The 20,885-nt window shown below is 41.5% G+C and overlaps 1 protein-coding gene across 2 annotated transcripts in view; it reads left to right on the top strand.

Moving 5' to 3' along the window:
- Dnajc3 (DnaJ heat shock protein family (Hsp40) member C3) overlaps positions 1-19,231 on the top strand; it is a 39,826-nt gene extending 20,595 nt beyond the window's left edge. Inside the window, exons 5-13 of one of the 2 annotated variants that reach the window (XR_007210311.1) lie at positions 1,224-1,376; positions 3,263-3,444; positions 4,116-4,235; positions 6,977-7,082; positions 7,169-7,289; positions 10,969-11,101; positions 12,874-13,022; positions 14,619-17,829; positions 19,220-19,231. Coding sequence is in view for 1 of the 2 variants with exons in the window: in XM_048341173.1 (XP_048197130.1) it covers positions 1,224-1,376; positions 3,263-3,444; positions 4,116-4,235; positions 6,977-7,082; positions 7,169-7,289; positions 10,969-11,101; positions 12,874-13,022; positions 14,619-14,776 (1,122 nt within the window). In the remaining variant the exon portion in view is untranslated. Of the gene's footprint in view, positions 1-1,223; positions 1,377-3,262; positions 3,445-4,115; positions 4,236-6,976; positions 7,083-7,168; positions 7,290-10,968; positions 11,102-12,873; positions 13,023-14,618; positions 18,447-19,219 lie in introns of those variants that run through there. The other variant, XM_048341173.1, reaches the window with a different exon arrangement.
- The last annotated feature ends 1,654 nt before the right edge of the window (positions 19,232-20,885 follow it).

Raw genomic sequence — 20,885 nt, 5'->3', positions numbered from 1 at the left:
CTGGGCAACATTTATTCTTATACTTGTTCCCTCCCCTCCCCTCTCACAGTCACCTTCAAGGACATGTCTCCAGAGTCCTAAAATCTCCCATGAGGCCTTACCTCTTAAATGTTTCCAGTACATTTCAATAATATCAAGCTGAGGATTAAGCTAAAGGGCCTGGAACAAATGGGCCTTTTGGAGACATTCTAGGTTCAAATGATAGCAGCACTTTTTCTAACAAGTATAGGATAGCATCTCATTGTGTTCCTTTGCATTTTCCTGATGGTTGGCAATTTTGAACATTCTTCCCTGAACTTGTTTGGTGTGTATATATATATGTATGTATGTATGTATGCCTTTCAGGTCCTTTGCTCACCTCCCCCCCCCTCTTTTTTTTTTTTTTTTGCTGGTCCAGCGCCATGAACACTAGGCCTGGGTGCTGTCTCTGAGCTGTTTTTGTTCAAGGCTAGCACTCTACCACTTGAACCACAGAGCCACACTTGGCCTTTGCTGAGTAATTTATTGGAGACTAGAGTCTCACAGACTTTCCTGCCTGGGCTGGCTTTGAACCATGATCCTAAGATCTCAGCCTCCTGAGTAGTTAGGATTACAGGTGTGAGCCACTGTCTCCTTGGTCATTTTTAAGTCCAGTGTAAGTTGTTATATAATGCCAAGGGAGATAAATTAAGCATCTTTTGAAAGTACATATTATACCTTCCTTCCTGCAAACTTACGTATTATGGTTAGATCGTAAAAGGGAGTAGGAGTAGAGCTCAGTAGTAAAGAGTGTGTGCCTCATGTACAAACAACAAAAAACCCCACAACAGGTAGTCAGAAATTTCACTAGCACTTTTGGGAGTACTTGTGTGTTTTATGTAGAATACCCTTTTAAGGTATAAGAATTAATACCTTTCTTTTGTTGGCTGAGACAATGCATATGACTTATATCTAAGTGATTAATTTAGGGTTTGGATGTTAATTTTTTCAAACATACTAAAATCTATATAAATATTCATAACTTGGTCACTGAAAAAGGGTAAAATTTTCACCTTACGTTACTGCCTTAGTTATCTGTACAACAGAATAGCTGCTAAAAGCCACACCTATTATCTCACAGCTTATGGGGTTAGGAAGCTGGCCATGGCGTCACTGGGTCACTGTACCAGGACAGTATTTGCAGTGGCTAGAGCTTTGTGCATAGTAAGAGATAAACTCTGCCTGTTTTTGTTATATGTGTATAGCTCAAATCCAATCCAAGTGAAAATGAAGAAAAGGAAGCTCAGTCTCAACTTAGAAAATCTGATGAAATGCAGCGTTTGCGCTCACAAGTACTTGATGCTTTCGAAAACGCAGATTATACTGCTGCTATAACCTTCCTTGATAAGATTTTAGAGGTAAGTGACTAGCTGGCAAGGCTATTGCTACTTTGCATTCTGAGGTACGCTTTGAGGTATACTTTGGCATGCTTATATACTACAAAGAACCTGCACAGGATACAATTGGGTTGATCCTTGAGCTTAAAGATTGTTTTTGTATAGAGGAAGAACAAAATTTGCAACAGATTGTTTTCAGTAAGTGTTTGAATGTACTATGGAGTGAGTTCATATTTTTATTGCTTACTTTGCTATTTTGGTTGAAGTTTGTGTTTCGGAGAAGTAAATTCATGGCTTGACAAGGTTAAAAGGTGAAAGAATTGTCTGAAGGAAAAGGCAAAATAATGTTTGGAAAGAATGTGGAGTCTATAATGAGAAATTCCTAGGAGAGAAGGCACATAAGAGTGTTGATAGGAAACAAGTTAAGGAAGGATTTAATGATAAATGATTTCAGCAGGGAGTCTAAAAATATTCAAGTGGAAGCAGTCTTAATTCCTACTTATTTTCACGGCACATTGATGTACTGTTTCACTTAATCCTGGCAGAAGCTTGCAATGTGTGTAGCATGGGCATTTATTTGAAGTTTTTATATAGGAAATCACGTGATGTGGCCTGTAGTAGAATTGATGTTGTACTAAATTTGTGAATGCTTTTTGTTGTTGGTTGTGGTGCTTGGGTTTTTGAACTCAGGACCTTGTGCTTGCTTGGCAGGTGCTCTACCAATTGAGCCATACCCCTAGCCCTTTGTTAATACTTTTACCTTCTAGTAGTTGAGTTCATTTTGACCTAGTGTATTGTTCATGATATTTATAAAGCTGGTTTGATTTATTTCTTCATAATATGTGAAAACTTGACATAACTTCAGAGCACTTGGAAGAAACATGTGAAGATATGTCAGTGGGTATTACTGGCGAGCTTTTGGGTTTTTATTTTGTACAGCATGAGAGTGTTTAGTGAATCTTACAGATGTTACAAAATAGGAATGAGTGATTTTTTTTGTTTATTTTGGGCCAGTCCTGAGGCTTGGACTCAGGGCCTGAGCACTGTTCTTGGCTTCTTTTTGCTCAAGGCTAGCACTCTGCCATTTGAGCCACAGAGCCACTTCTGGCCGTTTTCTATATATGTGGTACTGAGGAATCGAACCCAGGGTTTCATGTATAGGAGGCAAGCACTCTTGCCACTAGGCCATATCCCCAGCCCGGAACGAGTAAATTTTATCTTCCACATTTCTCTTTTTTGTGCCTGGGTCCCTGAGCTTTTTTTTTTTGCTCAGCACTACTCTATCTCTCGAGCAATAGCTCTCTCTCTATATGAATATTATATTTTATATATATCTTTGGGTGAGATAAGAGTCTCCTGTACTTTCCTGGGCGGACTTTAAACCTCAACCTCAGATCTTACCCTTCTGAATGTCTAGGATTACTGGCATGGGCCACCAGTGATGCTCTCCATTTGTTTTTTGATGAGAGGACTTAACTTCAAGGATGTAACATTTTACAAAAGAGATTTTTATTCATCAGTAGAATAAAAATATTTTGCAAATTTACAACCTGTCCTTTTTCTGAGTAGAAATTAGAATGCTTGGTTGAATATAAAAATCTGATCATGGAATATCCTTATCTTAAAACATGTATTAGTGGGAACAACCTTCTAATAATAAAAACTATATTTGCTTATCTTTGGAGTTTTAGAATAATATAATCATGGAAGAAGGAAAAAGGCTATTTTAGATCTTCCTTAATTTGAATTTAAGATATCCGTGGAGAAACTATTGTGTTGTTTTTGTCACATTTAAAATAGAAGTCATGGCATTAATTGAGGATGTTTTATGGTGATAAATATGTGGCTGCAAGAATGAAAATGCATACTTCATTGTTTCTTAAAGGTTAGTTCTTTTGTTTCTCAAGGTTTGTGTTTGGGATGCAGAATTACGAGAACTTCGAGCTGAATGTTACATACAAGAAGGGGAACCTAGAAAGGCTATAAGTGACTTAAAAGCTGCATCCAAACTGAAGAATGATAATACTGAGGCATTTTATAAGATCAGCACACTGTACTACCAACTAGGAGACCACGAACTATCCCTCAGGTCAGTTCTGCTGATCTGGTCATTGTTTTTTTGTTTTTGTTTTCCCCCCTTTTTTGGCAGTCTGGAACTTGAACTTAGGGTCTGGGCACTGTCCCTGACCGAGTCTCTTTGTGTTCAAAGAGTGCTCTACCACTTGAGCCACAGCCCCACTCCTGGTTTTTCTAAGTAGTTTATTGGACATAAGACTTTTCTGCCTGGGCTGGCTTTGAATCATGATCCTCAGTTCTCAGCTTCCTGAGTAGCTAGGATTACAGGCATGAGCCACCGCCACTTGGCTGATCATTGTTTTATAACAGTAAGATAATCTCATCTTTAAGTCTTCATTAAATTAATAACATTTTATGATTAAGGTTGTTTTCATATGTCATCTCAATGTATATATTTTATGTTACCCTTAAGTTATTCTAGTTTCATGTAGTTTATTTTCATAAAATAGGCTTATTTAAATAAATAGGAAGGGTATTTTATTTGTAGAAACAAAAGGGTGGTGATTATTCAATAACTATGTCATTTTAATTTTAATAGTATCCCATGGTATACAGTGTCTAACATAAATATACAGTGAATTGTGAAGTTAGTATGTCTTATAAATAAGAACACTTTTATCATAATTTCTTTAACATGGGAACTATTTGTTTATTTTGACTGGAGTATTTTCTTTATATGAATAGTGAAGTTCGGGAATGTCTTAAACTTGATCAGGATCATAAAAGGTGTTTTGCACATTATAAGCAAGTGAAGAAACTTAATAAATTGATTGGGTCAGCTGAAGAGCTCATCAGAGATGGCAGGTAAGAATATTCTCATCCCAACCGTATGGCCTTTCCTGGTATGTCTAGTCATGGCACAAATCTGATCACTGAGAGTGGGACTACTGATCACCGAGAGTGGGAAAGTCTAGATGGCACTGGGCCTTAGCAGAAATGCAAGGATTATACTTTGTTGCAGTAAGGCAGAATATAACTAGCAGTAACTGTGTATCTTTACTTGCAGATTGATTTATGTCAATTTTTTTTTGTCTCCTGTATCAAGCACTGAACTATGAGGGTACAGACATGAATTTGACTGCAGTTTTTGATCTTAAAATTTTTGTAACAGTGTGGGAAATAGACATAAACTACTTAATAAAAGACTACATATTTATCTCAAAATACTAGAGTTTACACATTGAGTACTAAAGCAATGTATTTTAACTAGTCCCCGAATGGCCAGGAATAAAGAGAGAAGCGCATTTAGGCTAGGCAGGGGCTGTGCTATTAGCAATAGTAAAGAACTTCCTTTAGAGTTGGTGACTTTTCTAGTTTTTCTAGAGATTATCTTTGGGTATTGGATTCCGGACTAACAGATCTTTCTCTCACTACCTGATACATTTGGGCCACCATAGTTGCCAATAAAAAGTCCCTTGTCGTTCTCATGTTCTTTCCCCATAAAGATAAGGTCATTTTCTTATTTCCCAGGTTTTTGGTTTTTTTTCCCCATTTTTTCTTGTATTCAGAAATTTATTTGCAATAGTTTTTTTTTTTTTTTTTTGGCATGCATGGATTTCTTTGTTTATCCTCTCTGCAATCTCTTAACTTCTTGAATATGGTCATGTACAACATAATAATGTTTGGTTAAGAAAGTATTATAAAATTGTAATAGAGGCTGGGGATATGGCCTAGTGGCGAGAGAGCTTGCCTCCTATACATGAGGCCCTGGGTTCGATTCCCCAGCACCACATAGACAGAAAACGGCCAGAAGTGGCGCTGTGGCTCAAGTGGCCGAGTGCTAGCCTTGAGCAAAAAGAAGCCAGGGACAGTGCTCAGGCCCTGATCCAAGGCCCAGGACTGGCCAAAAAAAATTGTAATAGAGCTGAAAAATTCCTACCACCTAGTTCTGACATTGGTCCTTTTTAAATGGAGGGCAGGGCAAGTAGCTACCACTTTAATACTGTTAGATGAAGTAGGACTTCCTTTTTTGTATCTTGTTGATATTTAAGGGAGAAAATTTATTATTACCCACCCAAAACCCATCTCTGCGTGTGTTAAAACTGAGGTTCGAACTTGGGGCTTCATGTTGTTGCTAGGCCTGCTTGCTTGGCTGCCTTTCTCCCACTTAACCCACACCTCCAGCCTTGATCTTTCCTGGCTATTTTAGAGATAGAGTTTAAAACTTTTCTGCTCAGGCTGGCTTTGACTCATGATCCTTCAGATCTCAGACTCAAGCTAGAATTACAGGTGTAAGGCAGTAATGGCACCCAGCTCTGGCTTCCCCTTGGCCGTCTGACACCGTTGTGATGGGGCTGTAGGGAATCTTGCTCAGCCTGGCACCAACAAAGTGTACTAGAGGTGAGGGGGTGACTCTGGATTTTATTATTAAATAGTTTTCTGTGTCTTATGCCATCATCGATGTCCAGGTCCTCTGGCTGTAGATGGCTGGTGTCTTCCACTCCCAGTTTAAGGTGTATGAAGCAAAAATGAAAGCCAGGGAAGTTAAATCCTGTTCAAATCAGCTTAAATCTGCTTTCGCTCTCCTTGGTAGAGTCTTGACTTCTTAAACCTAGACATGTTAATTGTCTAGGGATTTTAGTTGCACTTCACTGGAAGAACTGGGAAGGGCTCATGTACTTCCTTTTCCCATAAGCTAGCCTTTTTTTCAACTTTTTTTTTGTGCTGGTCCTGAGGCTTGAACTCAGGGCCTGGGCACTGTCCCTGAGCTTCTTTTGCTCAAGGCTAGCACTCTACTACTTGAGCCACAGCACTAGTTGTGGCTTTTTCTGAATAGTTTATTGGAGATGAGAGGGTGTCACATACTTTTTTTTTTTTTTTTTTTTTTTTTTGCCTAGGCTGGCTTTGAACCCTGATCCTCAGATCTTAGCCTCTTATAATAGCTAGGATTATATAGCTAGGCATGAGCAACTGGCACCTGGCTTAAATGTTCTTCTTAAACCTTAAATACATCACCATTTATAAAGACTGCTACATTTTTGGAATAATGTGCTATAATGGCATATGAATATATTTTTATTTTTCCATTGCTTAACACTGTATATAGCAAGACTGGTTACTCATTTATAGAAAATGATGAAGTAGCTGCTGATTTCAGAAAACTTGTAAAGTTGGGAATTTAAGCTGTTGTCGGAAATTTAAGTTGTTAATACTGTCTTTTATTATGTACAATAGTGGAGATATGTTATTTTCATGAAAATGAATAGTAACCAGGATATAAAACAATGTTTTGTTGAAAACACCCAGTGTTGGGACTAGGTGCTTTACTCAAATGATATTCTGTCAAGCACTCCACAGTGGGTTGACTGTTCTCAAAGGCATATTTCAATTTGTCTGCGTTCATCTCCTGTGGCCGGGTGTTTTCTGTCTTAGCTTTGAATTGTACTGTCCATGCTGTTCTGGACTAAGGCCAGAGCAGTATTTGAAAGCAAGTGCTTGTTCAGCTGACTTGATGAAACGACACATAGTGAAGGAAGTGGTCAGTTCTACAGCTCTGGAAATATGAATTTCAGAATTGTTACTTACGTGATTTACTCATTTAATAGGTACATGGATGCCACTAGCAAGTATGAGTCTGTCATGAAAACAGAGCCCAATGTCGCTGAATATACAGTTCGCTCAAAAGAACGGATTTGTCACTGCTTTTCAAAGGTAACAGTTGAGACTTGTGCCTTGAAGTGAAAATAGTTAATATGTGGAATAACTGTCATCCATTCTCTTCTCACACTCACGTCTAGGATGAAAAGCCTGTCGAGGCCATTCGAGTATGTTCTGAAGTGTTACAGTTGGAACCGGACAACGTGAATGCCCTGAAAGATCGAGCAGAGGCCTACTTAATTGAAGAAATGTATGATGAAGGTAAAGAAGTACTGCAGCAAGACAGACCTAGGCACTGTAGCCTAGGTCTGCACACAACTCTTGTCCCTGGCTTTATTGTGTTAGCTCTGTCTTCTTTGGAAAAAACAAACAAACTTCACCATGTTTTTGTCTTTCTTGGATTCATGTTGTAACCACCAAGGTGGTATGAGTCCAGAAAAGTATTATAATATAAGAAATTCTGAGTAAAAATGACAACCCAGCATTTTATGTATGGCAAACCATTAATTGGGGCAAGGGTCAAATATTTAGAAGGTTGGGTTGTTTTTGTATTATTATTAGCATAAATTACTTATACATGGGGTGGGGAGGGTTCATTGTGACATTTCTATCAGGCATGTAATATACCCCTAATCACACTTGTGTTCTCAACCTTTTCTCTCTTCCTTCTTAAATTTCAACAAATCTGTTTTTATACATGCACATAAAGTCCTTCAACTGTACTTACTCACTTTTTTGGTGTTCTTGAGGTATTTCAAAGAGCATTGGGACTATCTGTCATATAAGTTTGAAGACTCTGCATAGAAAACCTACTGCCTCTTGTCTTTTTTGTAAACTTTCTCTTTTTACATCAGTTTGAATTTCCATTGAGATACAGTCTTGCTGACATTTTGCTTGGGCTGGCCTGGAACCCTGATCCTCCTAATTTGAGTGTCTGACAAAGCGTAGGATGACAGTGCATGCCACCAGGCCTGGTTATGGGTTGAGGAGGAGTCTTGTGAACTTTTCTGCTTGGGTTGGCTCCAAGGTGCAAAGCCACCCTAGTAGCTAGGATTACAGGAGTGAGCTGAGCCACCAGTGCCCAGCTTGTTATAGTTGTTTTACCTAAAGTGTCCCCTGAGCCTTGCAAAGCACATTCACTCTGTTTTCTGGACTAGAATTTGGCATATCAGGCAAGTTTGCTTTATATTGTGGCTTTCCTTTTCTAGTCTTAAATGTTCCCTACTTGTGTACTTGATGATAAACCAGATTTCATTTACATTTGCTTTACAAAGATTGGGCCACACTTTATTTTCCACTCTTTGAACTGCTTTGTTTCAGATGTATCTTGCATAGAGTTGAGTTTGGCTTTTTGATCCCATATGAAATTCTTTTAAATAGAGGAGTTAATAAACACATTTGCTCTAAGTTCTGTCATTTGTATTGCTGAGGTCTTTTTGCTGCTTGGACTATCCTGCTTTGTGTAGTGTTCTGATACTCTAGGTTTTTATTCTTATTCTTGGTTATTTGTACAGTTTAATTAGCAATCTTTCATTGGGGCAGCATCTGTTGTGGTTTCCTAGTCTAAGGAAAGTTTAGCATGTTTCCCCTCCGCCTCACTGTTTCCCACCACATAAGACCTAGGAAAATTCCCTTCTATGAAGGATTTGCCTTTGTATCATTCCTGGGCTTATTTGTACTGGTATTTTTCTCCTTTTTCCCCCTCCCTTATCTGTTCTGTAGTGTCAGGACACATATTTTTCTTTGTCACTTTAGCTCTCTGCTTTGTGTTAGTCTCAGTTCAGTATGAGATAAGACTCAGTGTGTGGTCGTTGGAAGTTCATCCTAACAGGAAGCTTGAAGAGACACTGGGAAAGTTTCCTGATTCGTATATATTTCAGCATATTTGTACCTTTAATATGGTACCTTTTGTATGAAGTATGGTCCAGCTAGATACTGCAGTATTTGGTTCACACTTTTTCTATATATCTTATTGTTACTCTGTTATATATATTCTATATATCTTATTGCCTTTCTGGGACTGAACAGTTCAGGAAAAACTGGATATCTCTCTATAGCTTAGGTATATTCATGTAGTAGTTATAGCTATATATGCTTAAGAAACGAGATCTTTTTCTCTTACCATATACAACAATTAATTCAAAATAGGTGAAAGACTTAAATCCAAAACTACAAAATTACTACAAGATCACATAGGAAACACTTCAAGCCATTAGTGTAGGCAAGATTTTTTTTTAACCAGTCCTGGGGCTTTAACTTGGGGCCTGGATGCTGTCCCTGAGCTTCTTGGTGCTCAAGGCTAGTGCTCTGCCACTTAAGCCACAGTGCCACTTCTCGCTTTTTCTGAGAAGTATATTGGAGATCTTATGAACTCATGGAGACTCATAGAGTCTGATGAACTTTCCTCCCAGGTCTGGCTTTTGATCAACCACGATCCTCAGATTTCAGCCTCCTGAGTAGCTAGGATTACAGGTGTGAGCCACCAGTGCCTTGCTAAGAATGAAGAGTTTTAAATGAAGAGATGGCATAAGTAGCAAAAACACATATGTTGAAGCCGAAGCATTCCTTCTTACTCTTTAAAATGTATTTCCTTCCTAAGTGCTGTCAAGTTACACCTCATTATAATTTATGGTGTTTTTAAAATTTTTGTATACGAAGGTAGAAAATGGACTTTATGATGACCCTAATGGGTTGTACGGCAGTTATATGTATCCTATCTCCACTTAGTATTGAGGACTTGGGTAGGCACTAGATTGTTAGGGCAATCTCTTGGAGTGTTCTCTCTCCAGCCTCTGCCAAAGGTGGTGGTTTCACTTTTCAGTACAGTGTAGAAGAACGATAATTTGTTAGTCTTTCTTATCCTGTCTGCACAAGGTACATTTTTACACATTTTCCATGTTAGCTATTGAAATGCTCAGACATGTTATCCAGAGATGCCTTTTTTCTTTACAGTGAAATGAATTCATCAATTGATTACTGGATTTGTCTGTCCAAGGGGAATGTTGAGGAAAGTCAATGTTGGTTCCCATGTCTTCCCCCCTCCCCCCCCAGATTTGCTAAGACACACCAGTCTCTGCATGTGGTTGTTCCCATCAGGGCTGGATTTAATCCTGTGAGGTGCAAGGGTGAAATGTAGAGGAAACCAGGCAGAAGATTCCAGACTTCTCCCTTTGAAGCCATACAGGACAAATGAATTCCACAGTGTGCAGCCCTAGCCCCCGGGCTTTACTGGCAACTTCTAGCCCATACCAAAATTCCAGACTCCTAGATCCAGATGGATGTTTAGCATAAGTCATTGTTCGGATGAGCCATTCTTATCAAGGAATGTTGGAAATGTTCCTGAAATCTAGCTTCCCAGATACCAGCCAGGCCGTCTTCATCACTGATGCAGATCTTCTAATGATGAGTCTCAGGCCTGCTGAGTTGATTCTATAGGGTATTAGGTATCTAGATGCCTTTTACTTTAAAACATGCCTATGGAATGCCATCAGACTTTTCTTTCATACTAGGCTTGTTTTTGATCAAAACTGGAGTATGACATAGTCATTTTGACTACTGGTGTTCCCTTTCTCCTGTTCCCTTTCTAACTTTTCCTTCTTCTATACAGGACCATATTTTCTTTCCCAGTCTTCCATTTTCCTAATTAACAGTCACTCAGTCTTAGTGGTGAGAAGGCTGCTCTGCACTCATTGAAATTGACAATACCAAGAAACCTTGAGGGAGATATGGGGAGAAATGTGGGAAGGTGAGCAAGTAACTCACAAGCAATGGTTTTGTTGAATTGCAGTAAGAAGTGTCCTTTTCTAAGTTTATGAAGAAAATTATGAAGGTGGTACCACTTTAGCTCTCAGTAGTAATAGAGCAAAGAGGCTGGGGACAGGGATAACCTTAGTATCAGTTTTTCAAGAAGTATTTCTTCCTCTTAAACTTTTTTTGACAGCTATTCAGGATTATGAAGCTGCTCAGGAGCACAATGAAAATGACCAGCAGATCCGAGAAGGTCTAGAGAAAGCACAGAGACTACTGAAACAGTCACAGAAACGAGATTATTATAAAATCTTGGGAGTAAAAAGGTAATTTACTAATTTAAATATTTATTGCTATATTTAATCAACTGTTTTGAAGCTCATAATTGCTATTTTTTCCTTTCCCCAATTAATTTATTTATGTAACTTTCCTCCTATATTACTTGTGCAGTCTTTAGCATTGTAAAACTATTTCTTTGATAGAGAGGAGTAACACAGTAGAGGAATTACAAGTTGGTGGCCAAGAAGCTGGGCATCATGGCTCATCTCTATAGTCCTAGTTAACATACAAGGTTGAAATCTGGAGGATAGAGGATCAAGGTTAACTTGGTCAAAGTTTGCAAGACCCTGGACCTCAACCAATAAAAGTTAAATACAGTGGTATGTGTCTGTTGTGCCAACTACATGGCAAGCAGAAATCGGAGGCCTGTGGTCCAGGCCAGCCAAAAGAGCTGGCGGTATCTGCACTCAGGTGGTAGAGGACCTCCTTTGTGGTGACAAGGTTCTGACTCTAAATGCCAGTAGTCCTCCACACCCCCCAAAGAAAAAGGCTGTGGTGTGAACAGGCCTGGATTTTTAGGAAGGATTAAGTAGTAGGAACGAGTGCTTACTTTAACAGCACAAATATTAAAATTGAAAAAGTGACTGTGTAAGCATGACATTCCAATTTGTGAAGTATTCCTTTTTGTGTATGTGTATGTGTGTGTGTGAGAGAGTGTGTATGTGTGTGTGTAATGTGTTGGGCTTGAACTCAGGGCCTGTATGCTGACCCTGAGCTTCTTTTTGCTCAAGGCTAGCGCTCTACCACTTGAGCCATAGCACTACTTCTGGTTTTTCTGAGTAGTTTATTGAGATAAGAGTCTTATGGACTTTTCTGTCTGGGCTTGCTTCAAATCACAATCCTTAGATTTCAGTTTCCCAAGTAGCTAGGATTACAGGCGTGAGCCACAGCACCGGCTATGTTCCTTTTTTTTTTCTTTTTGGACGGTCTTGGGGCTTAAACTCTGGGCCTGGTCGCTGACCCTGAGCTTCTTTTGCTCTTGAGCCACAGCACCACTTCCAGCTTTTTTGAGTAGTTTATTGGAGGTAAGAGTCCTCAAGGGACTTGCCTGCCTGGGCTAGCCTCAAACTGCCATTCTCAGATCTCAGCCTCCTGAGTAGCTAGGATTATAGGTAAGAGCCACTGGTGCTCGGCTTGTCCCATGTTTTTATATGATTGAAGTATTCTGTCTACATGTATGAATGCAGAACCTGTTGAAATTATTTATAGGAGTGAGAATGGATGAGAAAGAGTTATAGAGAGGATGAACTTGGTGGGGGTACCTTGTATGTACATATGGAAACACCACAAAGAAACCCTTTTGTGTACCATGTTAATAAAACACACACACACACACACACACACACACACACACACACACACACAATTTCTTCTCTGGTGCTAAGGTTCTGCCCCAAGGCTTTGCATGCCAAGGCAAACACTCCACCACTGCACTGTCTCCTCAGTCCTGCAAAGGTCTCTTAGTTCTGATTTTTTTTTTTTATGTGTTTATGTGTATGCCAGTTTTGGGGCTTGAACTCAGGGCCTGGGTGCTCGTTGTGCTGAAGGCTAGTGCTCTACCACTTGAGCCACAGCTCAATTGGAGATATGTCTCACAGACTTTCCTGTCCAGGCTGGCTTTGAACAGTGATCCACAGATCTCAGCCTCCTGAGTAGCTAGGATTATAGGTGTGAGTCAACAGCGCCCTGCAGATCTTTTAGCTTTTAAGGCAGTAAGTAGGACACAACTTTAATAGCTGTTCATTTTGCCACCCTTCAGAAATGCCAAAAAGCAAGAAATCATTAAAGCATACCGGAAATTAGCATTGCAGTGGCATCCAGATAACTTCCAGAATGAAGAAGAAAAGAAAAAAGCTGAGAAAAAGTTCATTGACATAGCAGCTGCTAAAGAAGTCCTCTCTGACCCAGGTATCGTCTGTCTTCCCTACGTCCCGTTCTCCTGACAGTGCAGTTCACGCTCCTACCTTTGCCCATCTCAGGCCGCGCAGAGGTGGAGGGTGGCGAGCAGGAAGGGGGGTTACCATGGGCAGCAGTTGTGACTGCTTCCGGCCTGGCAGTGTCCCAGGTCCAGTGCATTTCTGCCCTGTCCATCTCTCGGGTCCCCGGGGAGCATGGGCACGTGCAGAATCATCCGATAGGGAATGGGAAGGCAGTGGCTGGGATCTTTTTCTGCTCGAAAAGGTACGTGCTGCTCCTCACCCTCAGTGTGGTCCCCTGTGATGTGGGAGCGCAGCACGGAGCGTAACACTGACATCTCATAGGTGCCTTCCACCTTTTCAGGTCAGTGATGAATTCTCTCTACCAAACTCCCAGGATCTTGGTGAGGCAGTCTCCCCATAGCCTGACTTAGGGCGAGCTTGCCCTAGGTTGAACGATTACATTTACTGGTGTGTATGTTTTTTAGCATACATTGCTAAATGAGGCGTAAGAATGGTGGTGACGTTGAGGAGTGCTTTGCGCCTGCAGAGGAAGTTGACTGTAAGGAGATACCCGTTGCTTTTTGTGTGGCCTTCCTGTCAGTGTGGGCAGGAGCTGATTGGAGCAGCACAGATTCAACAAACAAGAAATCAAGTTTTGCTCCATTAAATCTCTGAGCATCTACTCAGGTTGAGGAAATGAAATTAAATGATCTTTTAAGAGGTAGTAAATGACAGAAGTGTATGTCACTAATTACAACCGCAGTAAATATACTGTTCGATTCTTCAGCAATCATCAAGTATCTTCAGTGGCCTTTGACTAGTTCAGCCTGTATAGTTCAAGGGCTGGGCAGCTCCATTGTGCCCAGAGTCCGAAGTCTGTTGAGGGGGACAGGAACTGGGAGCTGAGCATGAGAGCCAACCATTGATTCTCTCGAACTTCTCCGCCTGGGCCAGCTTTGAACTGTGATCAGTGTCTAGGATAGTAGCTAGGACTACAGGCCCGAGCTATTGGTGCCTGGTGAATTCTCTTTTTTCTGGTCACTTTTTTCCCAGCCGGGAGCATTTTTCTCTGTGTCCATCTCCCATGTGTCTGCCTTGGTCTCTGCTTGGGGCTGAGTGGCTTCAGTGCAGGGACGGCAGTTGCTCGGGAGGGAATTGAGCCTCCTGGGTCGGAGCCTCCTTAGGGAGCTGGTTCCCCTCATGTTTGAGAACACTTGGTGCTCTTCAGATTGCTTTGGAAAGCCCCTTAGCTGTTTGGAGCAGTAGCAGTAGTTGGTGAAGGTGGCCTGGCGGGCTTCCTTCTGAGGGGCTAGGGTGGCGATGTGTGTGCTATTTCAGAAGCCCGGCTTTCAGAGGTCTCTCTGGAGTTTAACATTTGGATGCAATTGTGTCACTGAAGTAGTTCCCAGAGCCCTGTCCCCACATAGTGGCTTTGACTTTTTTGAGACAGGTTTTGCCACACACCTACAACCTCAGGCTGGTCTTAAACTCCCAGGCTTCCTGCCTCTGCCTCAGTTCCAGGATTAGAGACCTGTATCACCACACCCAGCAGTATCTGGGTCTTACCTTCTGGCTTCTTTTCTAGAAATGAGGAAGAAGTTTGATGATGGAGAAGATCCCCTGGATGCAGAGAGCCAGCAGGGCGGCGGCGGCAACCCTTTCCACAGGAGCTGGAACTCATGGCAGGGCTTCAACCCCTTCAACTCAGGAGGACCGTTTCGATTTAAATTCCACTTCAATTAAACCATTTTTCTGCTTTTTTTTCTTTTTTTTTTTTAAGATTAAAACAAACCTTGTTCTGGGATCCTAATGAAAAAATAGTCAAATATTTCAGTTTGTCCATGACCAAAGAGTTGTTTCAGTAGGGAAAAGGCTGTTCCTACATATTTGAAACTTAAGGTTGTGACGTATGTGGGGAGGTAAGAAAGGTTCTGCTTCTGACCGTGTTTGGGAGACATGGGCTGAGGCGGCTCACCTGTGGAGGTGCTCACAGTCCGCAGTTTTCTACATTGGAGCAGGTAGAGCTTCTGTTCACAGCCTTTGCACAGTGCCTGTAGGAGCTGGAATCCTTGTGGGGTGTGTGCGTTTCAGTATTCCTACAGAGATGAACAGTGGTATGTTCTCTGAGGACAAATACACTTACTTTGGTCAGTGCAGTCACTTGCAAGCGTGAAATCACTGTGCCTCCTTTATTATGTATGCATTTACTCCGTGCCAGTGCCAACACAACTGTCACTGAGGAGAGAGCAGAGTCCATGTCTTGGTAAACTTGCTACCACACAGTCATCAGAATGTTCAGGTATGAACTGGACTGGTTAAGGATATAGTCATGGTTATTGCTGAATATTTACAGGAGAATTCCAACTTGAATTTAATCATAAAAACCTATGGCCCCTTTTGTTTAATATGAAATGGAAAAACTAAAATATGTAAAACAGGTTCAGATAGTATGGGTAGTATTATTTAAAATATTGCTGAAGTTCAGCTTGAAGTACTTTTTAAACAAATGAAGTTCTGAATTGCATATAATTTCTATGCCCAAGTTGGCTTAGAAAGGTAAAGTTGCTCAGTCAGTATAAACAAAGCATGCGTGATTCCCACTCTGAAGCAATACAAGTGGGCAGCTTCCCCTCTCCCTTCTCCGTCACTGGGTCCAACCCTGCGGGCCGCGCTGCCTCCTGGTGCCTTGGCTGCCCCCAGCTCCCCAGCAGGCCCAGATGCTGCCAGTGGCCTCTTGCCCTGCGTGGATGGGCTTGTGATCCTGCCAGCCCTCCTACGAAGTACGACAAGGTAAGAAATGCACTACTCAGTCTAGATATACTAGGTAGTTCTGGCCCTAAGAAAATGAGTGTTACTAAATCAAGAATGTTGAAGATGTATGCAAATACTGATGTTGCATTTAAAATCTAAGATGAGAATTATTGCCTTTATTCTAGAAAGGTTTTTGTTTCTGTCTTGAAGCATTTAAGCACTAAAGGGTCTACTATATTGTCTTTATGAAATTTAAGTATTTTAATTTGTTATGGAAGGCTGTCTGACTCTGAATGTCTGTAGAAGCCAAGCACAAGTCGTCGTCTTCTATCTACAGTCATAGCTTGACCCTTGCCTAACAAGATTTTTTGATGTGAAGAATAGTTTGTATGGTTCAAATCACTTTAATTGCACAAAACATTTAAGTGCTTTTTGCATCTCCCTTGGAGCTTATTTCTTACCAACAGTGCATTTTTAAAACTATTGATCACCTTGCAGTTTTCCTTTCACTTTCATGTCTAAAATTTTAGGCCAGTGCGAAAATAACTTCCACGCTAGTTCACTTCTGTCTGTTGATGTACTGTTAGTAATCTTGTGACTTCACTAGTTATAGGACTGGTTTTTTAATCTGGCTCCTGTGGTGGCGTCACTGACCTCTGAAATACAGCGGTGGCCTCTACTCTCCAGTGCGAGGATTTGCATAGTTGGAGCACAGGAAACATGAAGTCGCTCATTCCTCCATTCGGAGAGGGAGAAAAGTTGCCAAGAACAAGGAGTCCGAGCCAGGTGGGGGGGGTCGAGGGCTGGGCCGCACGGGAGATGCTTCCAGCCTGGTTGCCTCAACTTGCTGCCCAGAGGCTTTGCATTTTATTTTTCCTCCATTTCTAACGATCACAACAACAGTGGATTTCGTTGTCACCTGAAACGTGCACACATGCTCGCCTGTGAAGAGGAAGGAGCAGCTTCGTTGCCAGGCGTTCAGTGCCAGTGCCCAGCAGGAAGCGAGGCCTCAGGAATCTGCGGCTTCGCTGATGAAGGAAAATAAATGGCCTTTCGGTTCCCGCCTGGATTTCCACCCAATGAGTGCTCTCCTACACAGTGACTGCAAGTCCTGGGGATGTGAAGTCACTTGGCGTCTCTCCCTCCTGCCATGTTGCCGTGTGGAAACGTTACTCAAATAGCTTCTTCCCTTTTTTTCTTTTTTTTTGGTAGGCACACTTCTCTATTTCAGTCTGTTTTTATAGACTGCAGGTACCCACTTACTTTTGTGGCAATTCTGGGAAAAATAAGAGCTAGCTCTAGCTGAATTCTACCCCGTTGTAACCCCCCATCTTTTTTTGGTGATTTCTGGAGCGCAGTGTCTTTGGCTGGGTGCTGTGCCTGCTCTCCAGAGCAGCAAGTGTTAATACGGCAGCGTGTGAACATAAACACGGCGTGCAATGGGGCGCTTTGAATTCATCCCTCAGTCCCGCAAGTGTGTGCTTTCATTCCATGAATAGATGAAAGCCTCGAAAACAATGCCCACAGATCACTGTTGTCAATTGGATGTGACAAGTTCCCCTTAGTAGGCACTAAAAGTTTACTTGTAAATATCAGTATGGGAAAACAAGTTATTGAGCAAGCTCTGTTATGGAACCTAAAAAAAAAATACTCATTTTTTTAACAGAAAATTATTACTGATAACTTGTTTTTATAAAAACAACAAGTAGAATAATTTGAGATTGGCACCATTTTCTATTGGTGTATAAAGGAAAAATACCTTTTTTTTTGTGGCACTGGTGGTAGAACTCAGACTTGACGCTTGCTCAGCTTGCGTGCTGAGCTTGAGTCACAACTTCAGTCCTTTGCTGGTCTTGAAGACTTTCTCCTGGGCTGCCTTTGAACTGCAATCCTTCAGATTTCAGCCTCCTGAGATGCTTGGGTTACAAAGTGCAAGCCACTGGAGCCCAGGAATATTTCACTTTTAAAGCTATGCAGTTGGTCTGAGCTGTACTGACATTTACCATGAAGAAAGTATAAGATGCAGAAGTTAAACATATGTCTCAGTTAACTCTGTCAGATCTACCTGCCCTAAAGATACAGGGCACTGGTGGTGGGTACGGGTGACTGGTGATATTTTCAGTGAGGACACATCAGTGAGATAACCTAAGGAAAGATAGGCAACTTCCTTGAATTCAGTTGACTTTTTCATAGTTACAAAGGAAGGCAAATGCTAATTTGTCAATAATGACATCTGTTTTAGATCAGATCATTCCTTTCATGTTAGTGGCAGAGTTTAATTTATTCTGTAGTTTCAAGAGATGTTAAGAGGGGGGAATACTTTTTAACAGATGATCTCATTTGCTGAATGATTGAAGAGTAAAGTTAGCCACTGCGTGGCTTCATGTACAGTAACAACAGATCTTGTACTCGTCTGTGGGTAAAACACCTAAAGGGGAAGCAGGGCACAGAGGTCGGAACTAGAGGTATCCTTACCCAAGTTAAGGGTCTGGTTTGTTCTGAATGAGACAAGACTAACTTAATCCCTCTCAGCATAGTGTTTTAATAGAAAGGGAACTGAACATTAATTGAAATGGCTCTCATAAATGTCTACAAATATGGGTACTATTTTTATGCCCGTGTATTTTCACATTTAATAAAAATATTTATGGTCATATCAGTACTTCCTTGCTGTTGATTTATGTTGTTTTGAGTGCAAAACTCTTAGAGATGACAGGAAAAAAAAGTGTAGGAATGATTAAAAATCTCTTAGCCCATAAAGTCCTAGGAAAGGACTTACTTAGTGGACAGTTCTTCCATCTTAATATGAAAATTTCACACTTCATTTCCTTCTCTTGTCCTAAGGTGAGAGAAATACAGCAACAGATCTATCTCAGTGAAATGTCTAGCAGCAAACCAAAATAGCTTTCTTCTCAACTCTATATTCCTCATGCTGTAAAATTTGAGGAGAGGGTAGAAGACTTATGTAGAAATGTTCTGGAAAGCTCAGAAAGTTTCTAAGTTCTTAGTCTTCATGACATCTTGACAGTATCCACAGAGCAGACCCGAGGCCTGAGGGCTGAGGGCTGCCTGACCAGAGGGTGGGCAGGCACAGCAGGAATCTTCCCTGCCCAGCTCTACCTGCTTCAATCAGTGTCATTTTAAGGCTTAGCTAGAGTGTACGCCTTTGGGGCCTTGAGCGCTAATAAAGTCTGTGCACATACCTGCTTCTGTTTCTCTACAGAGGCCTCAGGTTTCCCTCCTGGATTCTTGGGATAAGTATCATGGGCAGCGCTGGGAATGTTAGCGTGCAGAGTCCTTCTCAGGAGATCAGAACCAAAGGAAATAGCAGCTGTTTTTCAGTCCTTGGTAGGAGTTTGCATTTGTAAGTGAAAGGTTTCCCCCTTCCCCTCCGCAGGTGTGGCTTTTCTCTCCTACATGAAGGACTCTTCCGAGGTAGGAATGGGTTAACTGTCACACTTCACCATACCAGGTTTTGTGCAGACTTTATTAGCAGTCCTTGCTTCACACCTACATGCCAGCTGTGGGAACCTTTTCCTCCTTGCAGTCCCATTCTCTGTAATTGTACTGCCTCTTGCCAGGTGCACAGTGGCATGGCCTGTGGGGGTCTGCCTCTGGCACAGGACTTTTGATCTGGGAAACATTCGAGACATGATGTGAGGAAGAAGGTAGTCCTAGCAGAGCTTGGAACTGATAGAGCAGCACTGCTGTGTGGATAGCCATCAGGAAACAGGGCAGATCCACAAGTATTCACAAGCACTTCTGGATTGGTATGAACGGATGCATTATAGATCACATCACCAAAGCTCTTCTCAGGCTTTCTAAGTCCCTTTGCACAACCTTGTGCACTCAGTTTCCAACTGCACAAGACTTTCTTAAGGAGAGCTGGTTGTGGCTGGAGCATTTGGTCTGAGGTGGGTCCTTACATTCTCTCACTTTCTCACCAAGTCCCAGCTCAGACCTTGACTGCAAAGACGAATGAACTGAGGCTTGTGGCTCTGGCCTCTGAAAGCATTCACGGGTTCCTTTGAACCCCCAGGAATATCTAGTTCTACCAGACAGGCCATTTGTAGATCACTCTCCATTTTATTGCAGGCAAATACTTAAGAAGAAGAGTAATGAGAGGGAGAGGCTGAGATGAGAGAGGAGTTGTTGAGAAAGGGTATTCAAGTTTGGCTTTTTTGTTGTTGTCGGTTGTGGGGCTTGAACTCAGGGCTTGGATGCTGTCCCTGAGGTCTTGTCCAAGGCTAGCACTCTACCACCTAAAGCTACTGCTCTGCTTCCTGCAGTTTCATTCTTAAATGTCCCCCAAAGGCCCATATGCTAAACAAAGGCCTTCCTTGTGTGGTTACTGGACCCTTCTAAGAGGTGTGGCCTAGTGGAAGGAAGTTGGGTTCCAGGGAGTCCCGCCTTTGGGTGCTATCAACATCTCAATCCCTTTCTCCCTGGCCAGCAGCCATGAGACCTGCCATATGCTGACACAGGCCCAGAGCAATGCAGCAAGCCACCATGGACTGAAATCATGAGCCAGAATAAACCTTCCCTCCGTGATTTAGCTCAGGCATTTTCTAACAACAGAAGGCTGATGAAGTTACTTTTCAAATTATCTAGGCTATGTTGCCTAGTCCTGAAGAGTTAAGAGACCCTGTTCCAAGAGGAACTAGTCTGTCTCTACAGGCAGAGAATTAGTCCCTCATGGCTGCGGGGGTTTGGAGATCACCTGAGGTTCTGTGACAGCCGAGAGGGCGGCTGGCGCACTGGCCAACTCCTCACCTCCTCGATGTTTCTCAACAGTATCCTATAGATGCCAACCACTCCTCAAGGTTTCTCAACAGTATCCTACAGATAGCGTTTTAAACAATCATGCTTCTTTCATTCTTAGGTGATGGACATGGTATCCAAATGACAATTGAGGTCTTTTTTTGTCCCCGAATCCTATGATCCTGAGATATTTGAATACTTTAAAAATATCTATTATTCATCTATTTAAACAGCCAGAAAGCCAACTATATATATACTTGGTTTTTATTAAATATACAGTCCTCTTTAAAAAGTACATATATACATACATACATACACACACATATATCTGTAGATATAT

This window comes from Perognathus longimembris, chromosome 3 (assembly GCF_023159225.1).
Source record: "Perognathus longimembris pacificus isolate PPM17 chromosome 3, ASM2315922v1, whole genome shotgun sequence".
Classification (NCBI taxonomy): Eukaryota; Metazoa; Chordata; class Mammalia; order Rodentia; family Heteromyidae; genus Perognathus; species Perognathus longimembris.
Note: the sequence above shows the minus strand (reverse complement) of the source record. Positions and strands in the feature narration are given on the sequence as shown.